This window comes from Plodia interpunctella, chromosome 11, assembly GCF_027563975.2.
Source record: "Plodia interpunctella isolate USDA-ARS_2022_Savannah chromosome 11, ilPloInte3.2, whole genome shotgun sequence".
NCBI classification, from domain to species: Eukaryota; Metazoa; Arthropoda; class Insecta; order Lepidoptera; family Pyralidae; genus Plodia; species Plodia interpunctella.
The window spans coordinates 3,858,415-3,879,842 of NC_071304.1; the positions used below are offsets into that span (position 1 = coordinate 3,858,415).

A 21,428-nucleotide genomic window follows, 5' to 3' on the forward strand; every position below is an offset into this window, starting at 1 on the left:
ATCCGCCGTACAGCCCCGACCTGGCACCCAATGATTTTTATTTATTTCCAAACATTAAAAATAAATTACGTGGTCAACGTTTTTCGAGCCGCGAAGAGGCCGTTGATGCGTTCAAAACACACGTTTTGGACATACCTCAATCAGAATGGAAAAAGTGCTTTGAAAATTGGTTTCATCGTATGCAGAAGTGCATAGATCATCGCGGAGAATACTTCGAGAAACAATAAAACCATATGTAATAATATATGTTTGTTTAATTTTGTTATTCCGGATACATAAATAGCAGCCCTCGTATAGGGGCCTTCGAATAGTCTTTAAAACAAATATTTGTCAACTAACATCGAAAGCGGATTGTATCTCAAGTAAATTAATGTTTAATAGAACAGTTACGTTCTTCTGACCTTCTCCAGTAACCGAATTGGAAAAAGGATAATATGAGCTTCGGGAATCGTAAACGTGTACTTATATCGAATTACCTGTAAATTACATAGGTACGTACGAAATTTTATTTGCGACGCGGTAATGGGTAACGGCGTTACAAAATGAAATCCTAAAATAGATTTATGTTATTCTTCTGTATTTTAATTACAAATATCAGAGTGAAATAATAATTAAATAACTCATGATTTTCTAGTCAAATTCCGTCTCAGTATGCAGATTAATAATGAGAACTTGCACAATACAAAATTGGCAAGCTATGATCATGACGAGGTCCCCGCGGCCATATTGCATAATTCCGTTGTATTGCATAATTTGCATATGCATTATTCAAGTAATATATGATCTGGTTTGGAATCTTGGTTTTCCTTTTCATAATATAAAAGTATTATCTTACTAATTTTCTTAATAAAATATTGAGATTCTGCGAACGAGACAAAGAAAAATTATGGCAATAAAGTTGCAACCTAATTACGTAGTGTCAAATCCATCGTCATTAATCAAGAGACACGAGGCTGTTGGTAGTACAAAGCCTGTCAATCTGTTCTAGGTTTTTGATGCAGTACAAATGAATGATTAAAATGCACGACGCCATCAAGTTTGTAGCCTTGACGTCATCGACTGTTTGAGCTTGCACAACAATGTATAGGGTCACCTATCTACATACTTTGTTTTCCATCATAACGTAGACTTATTACTTACTTAATGTGTTTGGAACACAATGCTAACCGAGTTTTTGTCACTATCTTCGTCTCCGAGCAAGATAAATTGCTTATTTTCAAACGTTATCAAGGATAATGATGCCGCAGATTTACACCATAGTAAAAAGCCAATATTAACTCGTTAAATGATGCTGTAAAGAAGTGAAGCGGAGATACATAAAACTGACGATAATGCAGCTTGCATGCATACATTTAATGTTGACACCATTCCTTGCGTTAAGTACTTTCTGTCACGAATCTAAAGGTTAAAATTAAAATAGGGCTAATAAATGATTTATAATGAAACACATAAATAAGTTGCATTATATCTTACACGTGCTAGGTCGATTGTCAAAAAAACTATAACTTGGTGATCCATTGATCAGGTCTCCAGACAAGGTCACCTTTTACAAAGTGAATCCAGGGTTCGTCCTTCATCCCACGCGATCTGCTTCATTCAGTTCGGAAAACGTGGGCGTTTGACGTCATTGATAGATACGGTCTACATGTATATTGGTGACGTCACATCTCGTAACCATAGTCCACGACTAAGTTTTCCTGTTGAAAGTAACTTTACATAAAACTTCAGTTCTTCAAATAAACCAATTGAGGTACTGTCCCTTTATTAATTTTCTGTATTTATTGCCACCATCTCTTTTTCTCGAAAATAATCTGGGAACATTGGGCACCAAGTAAATATCTGCTGTAATTTTAAAGATGAGACTATTCACTTAGTGACCGGAGAATTTAACTTTTTCAATCGTTTTCTAGCGCTCATGAAGGTTATTTTTTATACTCTTATGAGGTAATGAAGCAAAAAATGAATATGTTTTATACCCGTCAACATTTTTTCCCCTGAGAGAATTCGATAACAAAACGCGCTTTTTTGTTTAAAACCCACAGACAGCAATATTATATAAAAAACTAATAATTACTTTTTACTAAACAACAAAACAAGAAAACATAAATGGAAAGATGTTTTAGAAAAATAACCTTTCTTGAAATAATTTAGGTCTTAAATTTTCTTAAGTTCTTTACTTAATCTGACTGAGTGACGTCATTTTTCTATGCCATGGTACATTAGTTACTTAGAGTCTCTTAAAGGATTTGAAAGGAAATGCTTTTGCCGCGGTCATCGCTCGCTTTCACTGCAGTTTGCATATCGCCAAATGCACTCGTCTGAAAGCTCACTTGTGTGGCGCATAACGTATGCATCTTATGTCGATCAACTGACACATGCTTCAATATTTTTGATTTGTCAGCGAAATAAAAGCGTGGCTATCAGACATCTTGTTATTTCTATTTTATATAGCACTAGATAAAATCCTTTTGTTACGCTGCAGTGGCGGCACTAAATATTTTATGTTGACTCTCAGTTTATCCAGTCGTCCTTTTGTAGGATACAACAAATTCTTTGGTAGTAATTTGTTTTAAATTTTAATTATTAAATATAAATAATAAAATGAGAAAAACATCTTTATCGCAATACTTTTTTGCGTACCTTTCTAGTTTCTACGCTGACTAAAAATAAAAGCGAACCTCGAAGAAAAGTTTTGTAAACACCGCTGTGTTATCTATATCTCGATTTTATGACACGAATATCGATTTTTTCCAGGTATCGAGTACCTTTACGAGAATGGGCTGCTGCAAAGGACGCCAGAGGACGTGGCTCAGTTCTTGCACAAAGGGGAAGGGCTGAGTAAGACCGCCATTGGGGATTACCTGGGCGAAAGGTCGGAATTCAACGAAGCTGTACTGAGGGCATTCGTGGAACTACACGACTTCACCGACTTGATACTAGTTCAAGCACTTAGGTATGTTATAGTTTCAACCTATTTTCTAGTTGTAGTGGTTAGATGTAAGTCACGCTAGATGCCGTTAGGTTGCTTAAATAATATCTGAAAATATAATATATATATATATATTATATATATATATATATATATATTATATATATGTATATATATATTATATATATATATGTATATATATTACATATAATATATATATAATATATATAATATAATAGTCACAAGTAACACATTTAATAAGAAAGGATTATTAATTAAATGTATATGCAAAAGTTTCCATGTAAGGGGTAGATATAGAATATAGCTGCCTAGTACAAAGCTATTGTTTGTCATATTTTTTCTTCTAGCTTCTCTATTGCTTATATAACGGTCAATTGTTTTCAATATGTAATTGTATAGGTATCATGCATACGAAACAGAATTGTATAATATTTAATTAGCAATCAAACATGATGAAAGTTCAGGCAAATGATAACATACCGGAATGTAATATTTCTTATTTGTATACAAATAAGAAGTCTTACAAACCGAATATTTAGTAGAAATTTTTCTCCTCTCATCTCATTGCTCAATAATCTTATTTACACACCTTATTCTTTATCTTAGTTACAAACTTTAATTTTCAGTGTTTCCAAATAAAATAAGACAAATATATTCAAGAAAATATTCAATAATTCGTTTTGTAAAGTATGTTTTTGTCGTTTTGTATATGTGGTTATATATGGTTTTTATTTTTTGTAAATATCTATCTAAGATATTTGATTTCCAAATAATGTTTCAAAGTAACCTTTATTATAATTTTGATAAGGCGTTGAGTCCACCATTTGTACGTATTGGTTAACATGATGTTAAGTATTAAAATACGTTCGTATTTGGAATTTTGAGCAAGAACGTTTTAAATAAATACGGCGGATAATGTAAATAAATAAAAAGCATAGACATCGTTGAGCAATAGGTAAGACCGATGTGGCTTATGCCTTTCGTTAATTGCGGAAAGGGACAAGTGGTGTGTAACCTCTAGAATTCATACCAAAGTATTTTGAAAGCCAATTCACGAATGACACACATTAAAAGCCGGCCGGAGCATTTTATTGGCTTCCGATGGCTGTCAAGTTGGATATAAATTTTGTTAATACAAACTGTATACCAATTTTTATTTAACTCTTATTTTAAAATTAAAACTGCAATGGCCTTATCCAGTAGCCGACATAAGAATATCTCCATAAAAACTTGTCGTAACAATAATAATCAACGTTTTATATGCCGTAGTACGCATTGATAAAATCATAATATTTATGCGAAATTAATCACATTCCTTTTTATTTAAGCTTTTATATCTTGGTTACTCAGTCTATCAAAATCATCAGGAATTGTAATTATTTGATCATCTTTATTCATGACGCAGAAAGTAACAGTGTCACCATGGGGGTCATTATAGATAAATAAGTGTAAAGTTATTAGTTTAATTAGCACAAATTGTCATCTCATCTATCACACTAGATAAAAGTGGACACAACTAAAATGTATGTCTATACATAAAATAGGTACAGGTTGACTGAAAGAAAATTATATGAACATGTTTGCCTAAATCAACTTTGTAATACCATCGAATAAAAAAATAAAACCCACCTTCCACAAATTCCAGACAATTCCTATGGAGCTTTAGACTGCCGGGTGAGGCGCAAAAGATAGACCGAATGATGGAGTGCTTCGCGCAGCGGTATTGCCAACTCAACCCAGACATCTTCACCAACGCGGATACATGCTACGTGCTCAGCTTCGCTATCATCATGTTAAACACTTCCCTACACAATCCCAGTGTGAAGGAGAAGCCCACGCCCGAACAGTTCGTCGCTATGAATAGGGGGATTAACAATGGTGGAGACCTACCTCAGGAGTTGCTCTTGGTGAGTATATTCATCTAGTAAATTAACAGTTCTCCCTAACATACTGCCGGTCAAGACAGAAAAAACTTTCAGGTGTAACATTTTTATTATAGTTTTACCCGAGCAAAGCCGGGATGGGCCGCTAGTTTATTTATATAAAGACTACTTACTACTACTACTACGGCGAGTGTACCATAATACTGAATACAGCGTTCATTGCCGCGCAAAAGATGAGCGTTATGACAGTTTGAAAATATGAAACCACTTTTGATTCAAAGCTACTCTGTGCCTAATGAATAATCTTGGATAGAAGCCGGCTACTTTAGTAAGAATAGATAGTACATAGGTCGCTGTGACTCATTTAGAAGTTATGCACTGCAGTAAATATTCATAAGAGAAAATGTAAATGAAATTGAAAGGAATAAATTTACATTGAAAACAAAACATATTTGGAATTCTATAATTTCCTATATTATTCAAAAAAAATCCTTATCTGCATTTCTTGACAAGTACTTTTGCCAACACATTTGACCTCAATTGTTCGTTGCTGAATACTCGAATACAAGTTTCTGTCAATGCAAATTCGACTCCAATTTCAGAAATATATTCCAAAATGTATTTTGGAACGTACATTTTTGAACATTATTTTGCAGTGAATTCGGTGATATCCAACACTGTTGACTTTATCTTGGTTATGGTACCTTAGCTTTGTTTGAGATATATCGGCTAACAATGTAGTTGTTTCAATATTTGAATAACCTTCCTAATATGTAGAACGGTACACAGAAGCAAGGCTTTTATAATATCGATGACGTCAATATTAGGTTACTCCATTTTTCCATTTATCCATTCTCATATACCACGATAATGCGAGAATGATATTCCTCTTTCTTAGTTTAGAAATAGGTTTTGTATTATCCATGAAGTATTTGTATATCCACTTCAAATTTTTCATCAATTTTAAAGCTTATAAATAGGAAATCATTACACTTTCACGAAAAGGGGTGTACAGGCATTTGATTGAGAGTAAGGAATTACATACTTCATAGTATTAGGATATTATATTTTGGAAAATTCTGAAATAATTCCCGAATACAATCTGTACCTTGCTTGTCCATCCAGCATAAAGAAATCAAAAAAGTTGTAAAAATTGGACCGACACCTTACGTTTTAAATTTAAAATCTAATATTATAATTCCCAAAACTACAACTGAAACGAGAAGAAGTTTAAAAAAAAATGTAATTTTTCACACAAGCTTTTATTGTTGTAAGAGAGATGTTATTGCACTCAATGTATGACAAAAAAGTCATGTCCGTGCAGTAAACCGTTGAGGAGTTCCTACTTCTGGAGTAGTTCCTGGGTGCGCTATCAGGTCATGCTTATCATAACAATGCATTGTTATTGAAATTTAACGCAATTAAGTGCACACAATTTCAGCTCAAACGTTTGAAGATTGCTTCAAACTTGAATTGCATAATTCCACGGACATACTTTAGTTACATTGCAAGTTAAATAAATCTTATAAAAAGTTAATGACGCAGTGACATCGCATTACAACGAGTATTACTTTACAAACTCGAACGGTAACCACAAACGTTATCTGTGTACTGTGTAACATTATCGAGTGATCCCTGACATTGCCTTACACTGCCTACAGAACGCATGTTTTCTTTGTATTCCGTTGTCGTTTCACTTAATGTGATCAAATTACTGTTATAAATAGATTAAATTAAATCAATAATAAGGATTAAGGAATGTCAGTGAAGTGTAACGTATATCCCAAATACCACTACTCAAGGAAATGTATGTATTAATTTAGTTGTAAGTGCTTCTTATAGAGTGTGTTCTAAACCCACGTTTACAAGTGTGTCGTGATGTGCCATAATTTACTAGGCACATAAGAATGTACTGAATCGGGTGGAAAAATCCCGGTGTGAATGTTTCTAGAATATCGGAGAAATGTATTCCGTGATTGATTTGTTTACGTTACTTACTTGCTAGTTATCGTTGACTTATCCCCACGTATATGTGTGTATGTAGTGCTTATAAGATACAAAACATTTTGTGCCAACACAGTGATTTGTAGAAAATTCCGAAAGGTTAAACTTTCACATTCTCTGATATTTGTAGGACGTACGACGTTCTTTTAACTATATTAGAAATGCAGGTGATTTGAGCGCGCTTATTTACAGAAATATTGTTGTCTCAATTAGTACTAATTTAGTGCGATAATACAAGGAATATTTAGTGTCAATACAAACGGGACCGCCATCTTGGCTGTTCCTTTATTCTTTAATTGGCCGCGTTACACTAATGGTTATTGCAATGTTTTGTTTAGTAACTATTATATTATTAGGGCTACGTGGTTGAACGCCAAAGTTATTTCTGTACCAGTAAATTTCCAGGGAGCGGTAATTTTTAACGTTATACTAGCTAGATACGCTTTTCTAGGGTTAATAAAATATAATTACACCGCCTTTTGATCTCGCGACTTCGTACGCGCGTAACGAAATATTTTCCTGGCCACGTGTTAATTTTTCTCTTAGTGCTTCCCTACACTCTCTAGGAATCTGTATACCTTTCAGTTTTTTACTGAGCGTTGTCTGTCAGTCAGTGACGAAAGTCATATATTATACGCCGTAGTAAAGATTATTCTGGAGAACTATTTAAGAAATATATTGTGTAGATTTTGTTGTTATTTGTAACTGATTATAACATGTAATTGATTCCAGTCGTTATACGAGTCTATAAAGACTGAGCCGTTTAAGATCCCTGAGGACGACGGGAACGACCTGATGCATACCTTCTTCAACCCGGACAAGGAGGGCTGGCTCTGGAAGCAAGGGGGGCGGTAAGGATTTATATACTGTTGCCTTTAAATATTGAGAATGCGATTTCACGATACAGTGTTCAAGTTTCAAGGTTCAAGTTGTCTTTGTATAAAATAAATATGAAATACGAGAATCAACGTCACTTTATATGATTAATTGTATTTTTACTATCATTTTGAGTTTTTTGTTTCCATTAAAGTACAATTAAAACGCTTTTGACTCAAACATTATAAATTATTTCTTGGTAATATAAAAAAATATATCCTGGTTATTTCAGATATAAGTCGTGGAAGAGACGGTGGTTTATACTGAATGACAACTGCCTGTACTACTTCGAATACACGACGGATAAAGAGCCTAGAGGAATTATCCCCTTAGAAAATATTTCTGTGAGTATGATTTTTAAATATCGTGTAAGTAAGTAGTTGGAGAATACAGAACGACGTCATATAAGTATGCATCGAGCTCATTGTAATCTCAAAAATTTTGAGACCCAGGAACGGTTCTAGACATTGGAACTCTGGAATTGGACATATTTTTGTCACACATTGCGTGCAATAAGATTACTCTGACAACAATAAAACTTGTGTCAAAGATGACATTTTGTACAAAACTTTTTCTAAATTATAGTTCATTCTATTTTTAAATATTCTTGGGTTCATTTTTTCTGGAAAAGATTGTCAGTGACCTGAATCATCGTAAATTTAAAATAATAATAAAAAGTTAGTTTTTAAAACGGGTGTACGTCGTCGCCCGCAGGTGCGCGCGGCGAGCGACCGACAGCGGCCGCACTGCCTGGAGCTGTACGCGGGCGGAGGCGCGGACCTCATCAAGGCGTGCAAGACCGACTCCGAGGGCAAGGTCGTCGAGGGGAAGCACACCGTCTACAGGTCAGTGATCTCACGTCACACCCGCACGCGAATACTGTCACACGAAGTGACTGCTACATCAGATATGACATGCTATGTAATGGCGGAAACAATTGATGCCGAACTGTATTCCCCTCAACTAACTCTTAAAACAATTTATATTAGTTCTATGGAGAGAGAGGCGATTACCTCTAATAGTTACTAAGTTCTTGTCGTGATGGTAATTGTAGCGCTACTCATAGTTAAGTAGAATCATATGTATGAAATACAAATATGTTAATGGAAATACACTCAATAAAAAAAAAATATTCGTTCCTCAGAAATAAAAGAATTCAAAATATTTAACCGATTTTGAATAAACACGTGAAGAAGAAAATAATTTTCCAATTAACAGATTAATTAATATATTATAATTTTTCAGAATGTCAGCAGCTACAGCGGAGGAGCGAGACGAGTGGATCGAGTGTCTCCGTCGCTCCATCAGCCACAACCCCTTCTACGACATGTTGGCGCAGCGCAAAAAGAAGGCGCAGCATAATCTGCACTCCACACACTAAAATACAAATAGCACAATTGTTATAAGAGAAAACTGATCTATGACTAACTTATGTATTGAACAAAATGTTCTACGATACATAATGCATGAAGGCGCAGCTCTAGTTCAACGTAATAGTGTAGAACAAGCCTAATTGTTAAAAGAGAAAAAAACTATTTGATCTGTGATTGGACACAATGTTCTACGATACATCGTGCATGAAGGCGCAGCTCTGGTTAAACGTACTAGTGTAGAACAAGCCTAATTATTGCAAGAGAAAACGAATGTTGTCTAAGACTAGAATCTGTTTTAGATAGACTGTTCTATGTTACATAGCGTATGAAAACGCCTGAAGAGTTCAACGAACTATTCTAGTGTTAAATCAGCCTAATTGTTACAAGAGAAAACGAATGTTCCCTCTAAGACTAATCTTTGTATTTGACATAATGTTCTACAATACATATGGAGCATGGAGAAAGCTCAGCACGACCTACATTCACTGGTCTAGAATAGTTCTAGAACTAGCCTATTTTTACAGGCGAACTAGGACCATATACACTGTCGTAGCTGTCATAGACCCTGGACTTCGGGGGCTTCACAGCTAAAATGAAACCAGGAATACAAGTATGAGTGCGAGCTGTAATAACAAAAGAAAATAAGTCTTTGTTATTGAAGATCAACAGAGAAAATATTTTTTTTTCTATCTATTAATCGTACGATATTGAGATTGTGTAAAATATTTTCTCAGATACATTAACAAAATGTGTATGAAAATAGATAGGCCGAGAGTTTGTCGTGAAGCAAACTTTAAAGTGTGCCAATTTACCCGTAAATGAGCTAAACGAGTTCGCGATTATTATTGGTTACGAAGATTTTATTTTTAATTACGGAACCCACTTGCGACATCGATCTCATTAGTACAGTAGGAGAAGCGAGTCGATATGAGATATAACGGATAAGGATAAGGGCTGTCATCCCGAAAATACACACATGACAACGCTGGTATAAAAGATTATATACCTAGGTATAATGTTAAGATTAATAGGAGCGCTAAACTAAGGCCATGACATGATATATCGTAATATAATATCAAGATACAACTGTATATGCGCTTAGCGTATCAAAATAAGCTTGTAAATCATAGTAACGAATCAAAAACACCAAAAATGTCTTAATCTTAATTAATTTATTACATCGAAGGCCTCGAAATATACATTTTGCCAACCATACTGTACTGTATGATTACGTAAACGAAAAATAGTTTCGATGAAAAATAATATAGACGTCCATCTAAGTATAATTTATTGAATTGACTTAGTGATTAGTGGTCAGACTTCAATGATATGTGATATTTACAGCCATAGGTAGTGACGGAGGTGGTGTAAACTCTGTTTTTTCTTACAAGTCCTCACTGTGTCTTTTTATGATTACACAGCAATATAAAATTAAAATACTTTTTCGGAAATTACTTTCGTTGTTAAGAAATGTTTAGTTTTTATTTTATAGATTTATACCTATTGTCACGTGGGAAACCTTAATACTTGGTAATTTTGCCCTTGGCTCCCACGTACAAAAGAAAATAATAAATATCTCAACACTAGTGTACTGAGGAAATAATAAAGCTAAATGAATTACCTGCTGATTCGTTGGTCCGTTACATTATATTTAATTTATTTTCAATAAAATTCAACAATAAGAAGTTGTTGTTGTGAAGGACTTGTAAGGAAAAATCGGTGTGTAGAGGAATCACAATACCTTCATACATCAATAGACGGGCGCCGTCGAACATGTCCATGTAAATAAAATGGTAAGACTGAAAACGTTATAATGTACTTTTTCATACATTGTTTTCTACCCGGAGCGGAGAATTCCATGGCGCATACCGTTGTTGTGGCGGTTGGTTATAATTGCTATTAAAATTTGCAAACAATATCGATTATATTCGAATTATTACAGGTACGTGACAGCCGTCGATAATATATTTGAAGACTTTGTTTTCCAAAATTAAATAGTTATTTCATTTCAGTTTTCAACATGAATTGAGATTTTTTTATTGACTTCTAGTAACTTGTCTCTATTTCTCTCGACCCGTCAAAGGCTGTCTTTAATAATGAACACCAGTGATAATGCCATTGTAATTGTTCAAATGTTAAATTTATTTAATTCAACGTGAATAATGAAATATATAGTTTCTTCTTTCGCATTGTTTTTGTTATATAAAATCGAGTCACATTTTTATTTATTTGTAAATCTGACATCGTGATATTAGTATTTACAATGTTTAAAAATAGAGTCATAGTACTAAATTACATAACAACGGTATGTGTGAATGCGTGGTATAGCATATGATTTGTGGATACTGCAAACTTTAATTTGCGACGCGTTTAGTAAAATTTTTGTCATACATTTCTCAATAGCGGCCACATGCTTGTAGCCTTGACAATAAGTTCTTTTACTCGGATAAGTTTTGCCTTTTTGCGGCAAATGTTATTTTAATTTAGTGAATTCGTATTCAATGAAAGTATTAATTTGGTAGTATCATGTAAAAATATAAGTGTAAAGTAATGTAAAAATACCATAGATATTTTTAAGTCCATTGCCATTGCTTTTACTTTCTTATGAGAGTGTTATTATGGCTTTATTAAATTTAAGTAAGTGTTATTGTTGTAAGAGGCACTCCAATATTAGATTGATTTACATTCCTTCATCTGGTCCTATAATTTTAATTTACTGTATTTCTCTAACGCTCAATAAATAACTACTATGAGGCATATCCATATGCTTGGTATAAATAAGCAGATATTGATGAAATTAAGTATAAATCGGGGTAACTTGTTCATTTATGCTGAGCATGTGTCTTTATCTATTTCTATCTAATATGTTCTGTATATAAGGAATTGTCCTCCTGTTATTTATGATTGTCTTTTATATTCTGTGTCACTGTTTAATCTATATTTGTTGTCATTTACTATTCAGTTAAGGTATAATAGAACATATTCGTATTATTATCTTGTTATCATACTGGATAATGTATAAATTGCTTAGTCCGCGCAGCGTAACATTTAGTAGTCTTGTTGAAGAGACTAGTCAAATGGTATAGAAATAATTAGTAATATAATAATAGCAGAATTAATTTTGGACGTTCTAATGAAATATATATTATATTTTGCTATGAAATAGCATCATCTCTGGAATGCCACCTTTTTATGTTGAGATAGCGTTAATTTTGATGTTACAGATGAACTACAACAGTTTGACCCAAGTCCTATTTACAAGTTGACTAAAAGTACAGTTCAATACAATGTTAAAATGTGACGCCATCTGTCGCCGAACTCTGACACATGCCGACGCGAATGCATGAATTATATAGTTAGTATGAGTGCTTCTATCTACCGCAATTAAAAACTAGCAATGTATACCGAATCTTCCAAAGTTTGGCAAACTGTTCGACGACATTGCGGAGCCGGCTTGATGTATCTGATATCAACATATTTATAATTATTTTCTTGCGTCTTTGAATAGAGATGGTGACGTTAGTAGCACGATAAATATATATACAGCACCTCGCAGTACAGTATGTATAGAATTGCGCGCAATACGTGCACACGCGCGGTCACAATTCCATACAATATTTGCTGCATACGCATTCAGTGTGCACGGTTCTCCGAGCAGAAAACATTATATCGTGCAAGTTGATATAGAAAATGTATATGTTCTATTAACTTAAGTGCTTATTGAATACTGCTTCGGTAACCACACTGTCGCATGTCTTCACGAATTTGGTTTAATCATCATTCGTTAAAGGTGCCTAAAACGATCTGTAACTAGATATACTTTTAGTTAGTTACTTATTGTAATTGAAATGCTGTACATTCGCCTTGAAATGTTAATTTATCTCATTCGTAATATTTTCTATGACAATGGATATGTGCATAATAATTGTGTTGTAAATAATTTTGTAAGAAAATGAATATACATAAATATCTTTATTTATTGCCTTGTTTTATTTTTCCTCGTGAATACGACACCTATTCAATGTCTTCCATTATACAATGATTTATCAGATAGTAATTTAGTATTTCTTAATAAAAATTACAACTTATTGTTATTGCAAATAAAATTTAAGATTTATATTATTTGTACTGTCTCAATAAAATGCCATTAGGTATTCATTCCGATTACGATAATGGCAGAAATAAAATGATACGATAGTTATAGTAATAACCTAATCATACATACGCAGTAATAGTTTTAATGTGGATGTGGTATATTTCCATATAAATCTATGTACTTGTACAAAAGAATGTATGAATGAGGAAGTCTATTCGTTACTTCAAACCGAAATGGCAACAACTAAAAAATTATTTGAAAGCCTTTGCTATAGAAATTATTCAGAATATTTTAGTTTTTTCAAGTCACATGACCACGGAACAGTAATACTCGAGCACATGACATTTCGACAACCGCCATCTAGCGGCAATAGACGTTTATCCTGGATATTATATGCCAGCTGCACTATCGACGAACTCGGCCATATGCCGACGCGAGTGCATAAACATTGCGTAGTTTGTATGCGAGCTTAGCCGCAATGAAAAACTAGTAGATGTATGCCGCCAAAGTTCGGCGAACTGTTTCGCGATAATGGCATTAGTTTAATCACAATATTTTCTTTCTAATACTGGCTGGCAGGTACTATCGGCGAACTCAGGCAGATACCGACGCGAATGAACGTACATTGCATATTTATTAAGTGAACTAAATTTTATTTCAAGGAAAAAGCAGAATGTACGTCGAACAGCCAAGTTTGGTAAACAAACCGATAGCATTATGCAGCACCATGAATTAAGTGGTGGTCTGTACCAACTCTTCGCCTAGAGATACAAATGTGTCTGGAAAATAAAAAAATCTTGCATAAAAAATCCGCACTTATTGTAAATATGAATGATTAACCAATTAACATAATGTGTCAGTGCTGTAGTTACATGTATTTCATCGTGTATTATAAATCGACGAAGCGTAACAACGAATCGACTTCCCTTTCCGATGTTGGTGAAACGTCTAGGCGTTGCGCAAAATGTTGCTACTGAAATTATAATAGCGCAGGTATCGTGTAGCGATATGAGATATCAATCATCAAGGTACCACGCCTATGCCGAGGTACCATTTTTGGGCTTTTCTTGGTCCATACAATAAGTTCTGCATGCGCATTTGGTGTGCATAATGTGTGGACGGCCTAAATAAACAGTTTTAGGTTTTTTTCTATACAAATAAGATACAAGTAAAAACAATTTCTTGCTTACGTTAAATTAAAACAATATCTTGATTTCAGGGCACTTGTTTTATCAAGTGCCTTAAAATCATGATATTGTCAGCTGGATAACAAACAGCAATATTTCATCACCAGCGGCGTTTATCGTCAGTTTTCACGGTTTCGAAAGCCTGTCTCAACCATCGTTCCACTTGGCTGTTTTGTCAGTCAAATCCTTACAAAACGTAGGCAATTCATAATTGTTTTTTTGTTAGTGATTGATTTGTGTACATGATGCCCTTGTGAGTCCTTATAGTATGATAGGGACCAACACTGTTCTTCTCAGCAGTAATCGTTCCGAAGTACTTAGGTAATTGTAGTTTGTTCGCTTTTTGAGAAATATAATTATATACCTACGTAATTTAAAATTTGACGTGAAAAAGTGCCAGTCAAGGTCTAATTTCTGAAAGACAAAGGACGCCTGAAAGACATAAAAAGTAATTCATCAATACATTGGCTTCAAATGAGAAAAGGTCCTGCTTTTGTTACAAATTTTATCTCAGTCTCAGCATCATGGTAAGATTAATTTTCGCCCATTTCTATGTACTTTTCATTAGCCATTTCTAATACTCACACACTGAGCTCTATCTTTATATAGATAAATAGATGTATGGATGGACTAAATAAACAACCTATTGTGTGAAATTTTACGAGCAATACGACGGCTTCATCGATCTATTGGCCATTGTCTTTGTTTCATCAAAATAAAAACAAACAAACAATTTCACATACGGGTAAACATATTAGGTCATACTATAATAAGGCGTAGAGAAATGACTGGAACATATAATTTTATATCTAAGTTGCGTATAGAGGAGAACTGAATCAGTACTTGTATACTTTTCTGCTTTCTAAAAATATGGCTAATTTTCCACTTCAGTTATCTTTGTTTAAATCACTGGTTAAATGAACGGTTATTACTTGTTTATATTGACGTATAATTTATTTCCTATTGGTAATCTAAAAGATATCTAGGCAGTTAATATAACAGCTATAGGTACTTATTTATTTCATTAGTTTTTATGTTTAGACAATCTAATAATATCTGCTAAGTAAGTACTTTCAACTGAAAGTAATAGATTTTGTCGACCTAGTATAAATATAGTATGAATAATCCATAATTTATGAATTACTGCCAATAGAGCTGTTTACTGGGAAATCAATTATACCTAAATAATGTCTTTTTATCATCATTATAATTGTATAGGGGGCGTTTCTGCGACTATTAAAGCAAAGTGAATGTACCCTGTTATTGCCATTATTCATATGTATTTATAACGTAGAAGGTATTTCTGCTATGCCATTTAAGTACCCCTCGCCCCGGCAAAAGGACTCAGCTTGATGTCGTCAAGAATTAAAATAAAACCTAATAATTTATTGGCACACGTAGCTACGCCATTTTGGTCTTCGGGGAACGATTGAAAGTCTGTTTTCAGAAGATAGGCTCAATGTTTCACCGACAAATCACGAAATCACGAAATGCTAGTACCTAGTTTGTTAAACATCATTTAATTTAGAATATGACGTGAAAAAGTGCCTGTGAAGGCCTAATTTCTGAATAAATAATTTGATTTTGATTTTGATTTTGACAACAGTTTCACAGACATATCGGTCAGTCGGTGAAACATTGAGTAGATGGTAGAAAAATAAATAATCCTGTGGACGGTCAGTGCAATATTGTTTTCAACATAACCTTAAAAATGTTGAAATTTTGTTAAAAGTTATTTTGTTTTATCTTGTCAATTCCAAATATTGTAAAGTAAGATAAGAAAAGGAAAAAAAAACCTAATTTCATCTAAAATAAATTATCTAAATCTGCATTGGGGTCGTGTGGTTGGTCATGGCCAAGGCTAGTGCTAAAAAGAAATTAAAATGAACAATGATGATGATAAGAGAAAAATCTAAATTATTTATTTTCTTTAAATTGGGTACAATTAGGTATACATGGCTGTATTTAAGAAACAAAAATACCATAATAATAAGCATATGAACATGTAAATAATTAGGTTTATAGTTTAAAATGTATGTAGCGTGACTCACCACTAGTGCCAACGTAATCGAAGAAGAATATAGGAATGAGTTTACTGCTAATTTATGTAAACGGCGTGGAACCGGTCTTAGGACGAGTCGGTTGCTCTTGTAGGTTGCAGTTGCAGCCCAGTGGTGTTGTGATGTAACCACGATCTATGCCAAGGTAGCCGATAGTGTCGCATAGTGCGCCAGTTGCGACGATATTGACCATTTAATGACAGAGCGCTCCAGCGATTTTCAATTAGCATAATTTCCACATTTCCTACATTTCTTTACCTGTTCGTTTATACCACTCCATATTCATAGTATGGGACGACTACGGTACACATATCCTAGGTCACTTATTAGTAACTATATCATTCCCAAGATGGGTTGACGTCAGGCTGTCGGCTGGTTGTAAAATCACAGATTAATCGTAAAAAAATCAATATTATTTTTATGCTGACCCTGGCTTCGCGACGTCACATCCGCCCCGATCATGACCAGGATCATGGGGAAGAGGTGGCTTGAAAAAACAAAATCGATTTGCATTACATCTTCATGCGGTTTTATTTTTTTATTGCCATTATGTTTAATAGTATCTCTTAATAAGTTCTTCTTAATTAATAGATAATTACGTAAATTAACACAATTCAAAAAGACTGCAAATACAGTTAGTTTACTTGTTTACGTCTGTATAATAATAGTCCACAACGTACACAATGCTAGGAATTTCACACAATAATTGTTATATTGTTGTGAGGTTGTGACAACTTCGCGTGATGACGCGCATGCAACCACTTTCTTACGGACACGGGGCACCAAGGAACTGCATCGCTAATTACTTCTATCGCTACTTACTATGGCTGGTTGTTTGTATTACGACCGACACCATTTTTGAATGCATTACGTGCACTTTTGTTTAGTAGGGTTACTTTTTTATCAATAGCGTTTATTCTTAATTCGCCCGTTCTATCGGACTGTTGGGAATCACTAAACTTTAGCATTTACGAAATATAAACAAATGGTTCTGAAAATGCTTCTTTTAATTAAATATCAGGTAAATGTCCCTAGTACCAGTGAACTTAAATAATTACGCCGTCATGGAATGGTCTATGAAAACTACTACACATGTGTCAGATTGGTATACTCGTACAAACTCATGTGGCACCAGTAGGATTCGAAGATGGGATCTTTCGATCACAGGAGGAAGGTCACTACCGTTTCAAATAACTAAGTATATTTACACCTTAGTAGGTACACGGCTTATATAAAGAACTTTGTATACAAATGAACAAACAGACAAAGCGCCTTTGTCGCTATCGCTATGTATTGACAGTTATGTACTTTGGAATATATTAAAATGTTGTGCTTCACCTGTTATAATAATCTTATGTTAATAGTATTTGCATATAATACCAATTGACTCATGAGGTGATTTAATGTGTTCTATACAACTACTTCTATCACTCAAAAAAAGCAGGGTGATATGACACCTTCCTTTAATTAGAGACCGTCCTGGCTTCGCTCGGGTAAAACCATTGCAAATTACACATCTAAACTTTCCTCAGGAATCACATTATCTATTAACAAAACTTGCATCAAAAACTGTTGCGTAATTTTAAAGATCTACGCATTCATAGGGACAGACAGCGGGTAGCGACAATAAATTGCATTTTTTACATAGTCGTTGCAAACGAACGGACACTTTAAACAAAGGAAAGATGTTCTGTTCATATTAAAATAGGTTGTTTGTGTTATACTATTGCTTATAAATATACCTAGATATTTGTTAAATTTATTCTCTGTTTTCAATAACTTTAAATTTAAACAATGAAGTTCGTTGAAATAATGAAGTTCAAAACAGAAAAAGTTGGTCGTCAATGCCAGTCTAAACTTCTTATTCTAAACAATCTGGGTACAGTCACCAAGAATATAGTATATGAAATTTACTTTCACGCGAAATGACTCTCTCTCGCTCGAAGCACGGAGTCCACAATATATGAACTTTTGAAGATTTGGATCTGATTTTTTACGGTCCGACTCTGTCTGATAGAAAGAAATTTAGTTTCAATAACGGAGAGTATGCAATTTGGTGTTAAAAAAATCCTTAACCATCATACAATGTGATTAAATTCATATATTTTCATAAATTTCCTACCATTTTATTTATTAGGTGGTCTCAATACGAAAAAAGTAAAGTAGGAAATAGGGATTTTGTTCGTGACTGTACGTGTAGCGGTTCGCGTGCTTGCTTACCACTAACATAATAACGTGTTATATGCGATAAAAATACTCCATACTTCCACCACAATGGCTACTACTGTAATGGCGGACTGTTATTTTTAGGTCGATTTGTAATAGGGCCACTTTGTTGAATATTCACAGAAATTACATAAGTACAAAAACTATGCATACTGCGTTGGAAGTAAAACGTTTACGCGCTGACGTCACGTATGGATTGATTTTAATTTTTTTGATGTATTTTATGATTACATACATTTTTTACTGGGACTAGTTCCAACATATACTTTGTACACTAACTTGAATCCTTTTAGGTTTTATATAACTTGAAATAATTTTACGCAATTTTTTAGGTATTAGTCACGTAGGTAATTAATTGTATAAAAGGAAAGACTCTTAAATTTCCTTGTCCTTTTATTTTATTGCTTAGTTTTTACCAGTCGAGTGGCATTCATGGTGCCATGTCACGTCACGTTTATTGCCTCTATCGACGTCATGTAGGTACTTACCTACCTTAGAAAAATCAATACATGCTTATGATTATTTATTTAAATAGTTTTATATATACCTCTTTCTATACTTAAGAAAAACATTGGGTTGCACCGTCATCTTTGGCGTTAACTTTAACGTGCGCAGAATAACGCAAGGTACGCCATATTTATCCAAACGTCAAGCAGCGCGCCGGTTGAAATCAAACAACAAACAACAACAATTATTTATTTATTTTCTCCACAACATCAATCTTAGAATTTTACAAAAGTACAAGCTTAATAGACAAAAATGAGTGTGGAGAACTGGTGCCTGTGTCAGAAGAACCTGTATTACGGGTCACCAGGTCTCTCTCGTTAGTATAAGGACTATGCTAATAAACAAAAACTTATTAGAAATTTTATCTAGGTACTTATCATAAAATTGTGTTATATGTGGAGCGTGTAGGTAAAATAAGCTATGAGCTATATAAAGTTAAAAGAAAATAAAAATAAGATTAAGATTAAGCCACTACAATAAGTAAGTCTCCTGTTTCATCATAAGAGCCTGCAACTGCTCTCTTATTATTATTTTTACAGTTAAAATTATTAAGGGGAAATATAGATATTTGGGAATTAACTTTTTTATAGAGAAAAGGACCAATATAATGTAAAATCTTTTCATAAATTGCGTATTCACTGAAGGAAGCGTAATCCTTAGCCTGTTATTTCGAAGTATCGGTTGGGGAGTGAAGGGAAAAAGGGAATGCTGGTATGATACTACAGCAAGTACAAAAAGTTGCCTCAAATCAACGTCAAATTTGTCTTATTTATTACTTTCTATGTTAGATCTATCTCATGGTTGACTGATAGGTATTCAGCCATCTTTTGTACATATTTTGGTTTAGTTATTTTTAAATTAATCTCTTATTTTATAGTCTGGACGGGGTCTAAAATCATAAAAAATATCCAGTCGATTTGATATAACAGTTAATTCGTTATCAAAAAATGTGTTTCGATAAATTTATTTTCAATTTATAGGACTTACTAAATACATTTCAAAGACTGAGTTAGACTGGCATAAATATGAAATAACATTTGCAAATGTACAAGAATATAATAAGACGAACAAGAGCTGAATTCCGACGGCTAACAAACAGTCTCACAATTCAGTTATAGACGGCTGTCTCACACTTCATGGTAGATGGCGGCCGTCGTCATCCACAATGTTAGTCTCTTAGGGAAGGTTGCACCATCAACTTTGACGTTAACTTGAACGTGCACAGAAAATCGCAAAGTACGCCATTTTGTCTAAACGATTATTCGTTATCTCTTTTCAGGGTGAAAAGAGATAAGGAATAATCGTTTAGATTTTAACTACTTTAGATTTAACTACCCTAAAGGTCAAATTATAAAAAATCCTTAAACACATGTTACATTATTTTTGTTTCATAGCATTTGTGTCAAGTTTCAAGTAGATCAGTAAAGATTTTCGTTATTTTTCATACAAACTTTACCCTCAATTTTTACCCCTTTAATTTTGAAAATTTCTTTCTTATCTGAGCACTAAGTAATAACCTAAAGCTACTGCCCAAATTTCGCGTTTATAGCTTCTATGGTTATGGCTGGGCGTTGATTAGTAAAAAAAACGCTTGTTCTTTTATATATATAAATTATCCGAAAGAAATCGGGACGGGACGTAAATAAATTCGATAATAAATTAATTCGGTTTATAGATTAAACTACATTCGCAAACAATGTAATATGATTTACCTCGGTCCGATTTTCAAGAATAGTAATAGTTACATAAGAAACACTTAAGTAGTTTTATTTGTTCACTTACTAATAGTTACTCGATTTCTATTATTACGTAAATTCAAACCTGCCCATTAAAAAATATCTGGTGATTTGTTATGATTCCGATCATTATTTATAAACTTAAATGTGTCATAAATTAAAAATAAATAAATGACGTCAATAGTAGCCATAAAACTATAAACACAGTTGTAATATTTAAAACAAATCTTAAAATTTATGTTGCGTGCCAGTTGTTTTCAAGTTACAAAAAAAATATATTTAATACGTATGTAAAAAAAACAAGATTGTTTATGTATTATATGATTTCAAATAAAATTCGATAAGCTGCTTCGTAAGTACTATGATGAATAAAGTAAATGAGGTTTAAATAAAGATGACACGATAATGATAACATTTTAGTGAGTTAGTGAAATATGAAAATAAGATCGCGACAAATTGAGAACCCTTCTTCTTTTTGTAAGTCGGTTAAAAAATTTAGATCAGAGCAGTATGCATCACATAACCATAGA

General features: G+C 33.5%; 1 protein-coding gene across 5 annotated transcripts in view; it reads left to right on the top strand.

The window, feature by feature from the left end:
* The window catches only part of step (steppke), a 43,004-nt gene extending 29,939 nt beyond the window's left edge, over positions 1–13,065 (top strand). For all 5 annotated transcript variants that reach the window (XM_053751232.2, XM_053751230.1, XM_053751228.1 and 2 more), the window contains 6 exons: positions 2,755–2,953; positions 4,596–4,857; positions 7,570–7,688; positions 7,946–8,057; positions 8,428–8,558; positions 8,959–13,065. In XM_053751232.2, coding sequence (XP_053607207.1) covers positions 2,755–2,953; positions 4,596–4,857; positions 7,570–7,688; positions 7,946–8,057; positions 8,428–8,558; positions 8,959–9,094 — 959 coding nt within the window. In that variant the 3' untranslated portion in view covers positions 9,095–13,065. The remainder of the gene's footprint in view (positions 1–2,754; positions 2,954–4,595; positions 4,858–7,569; positions 7,689–7,945; positions 8,058–8,427; positions 8,559–8,958) is intronic.
* The last annotated feature ends 8,363 nt before the right edge of the window (positions 13,066–21,428 follow it).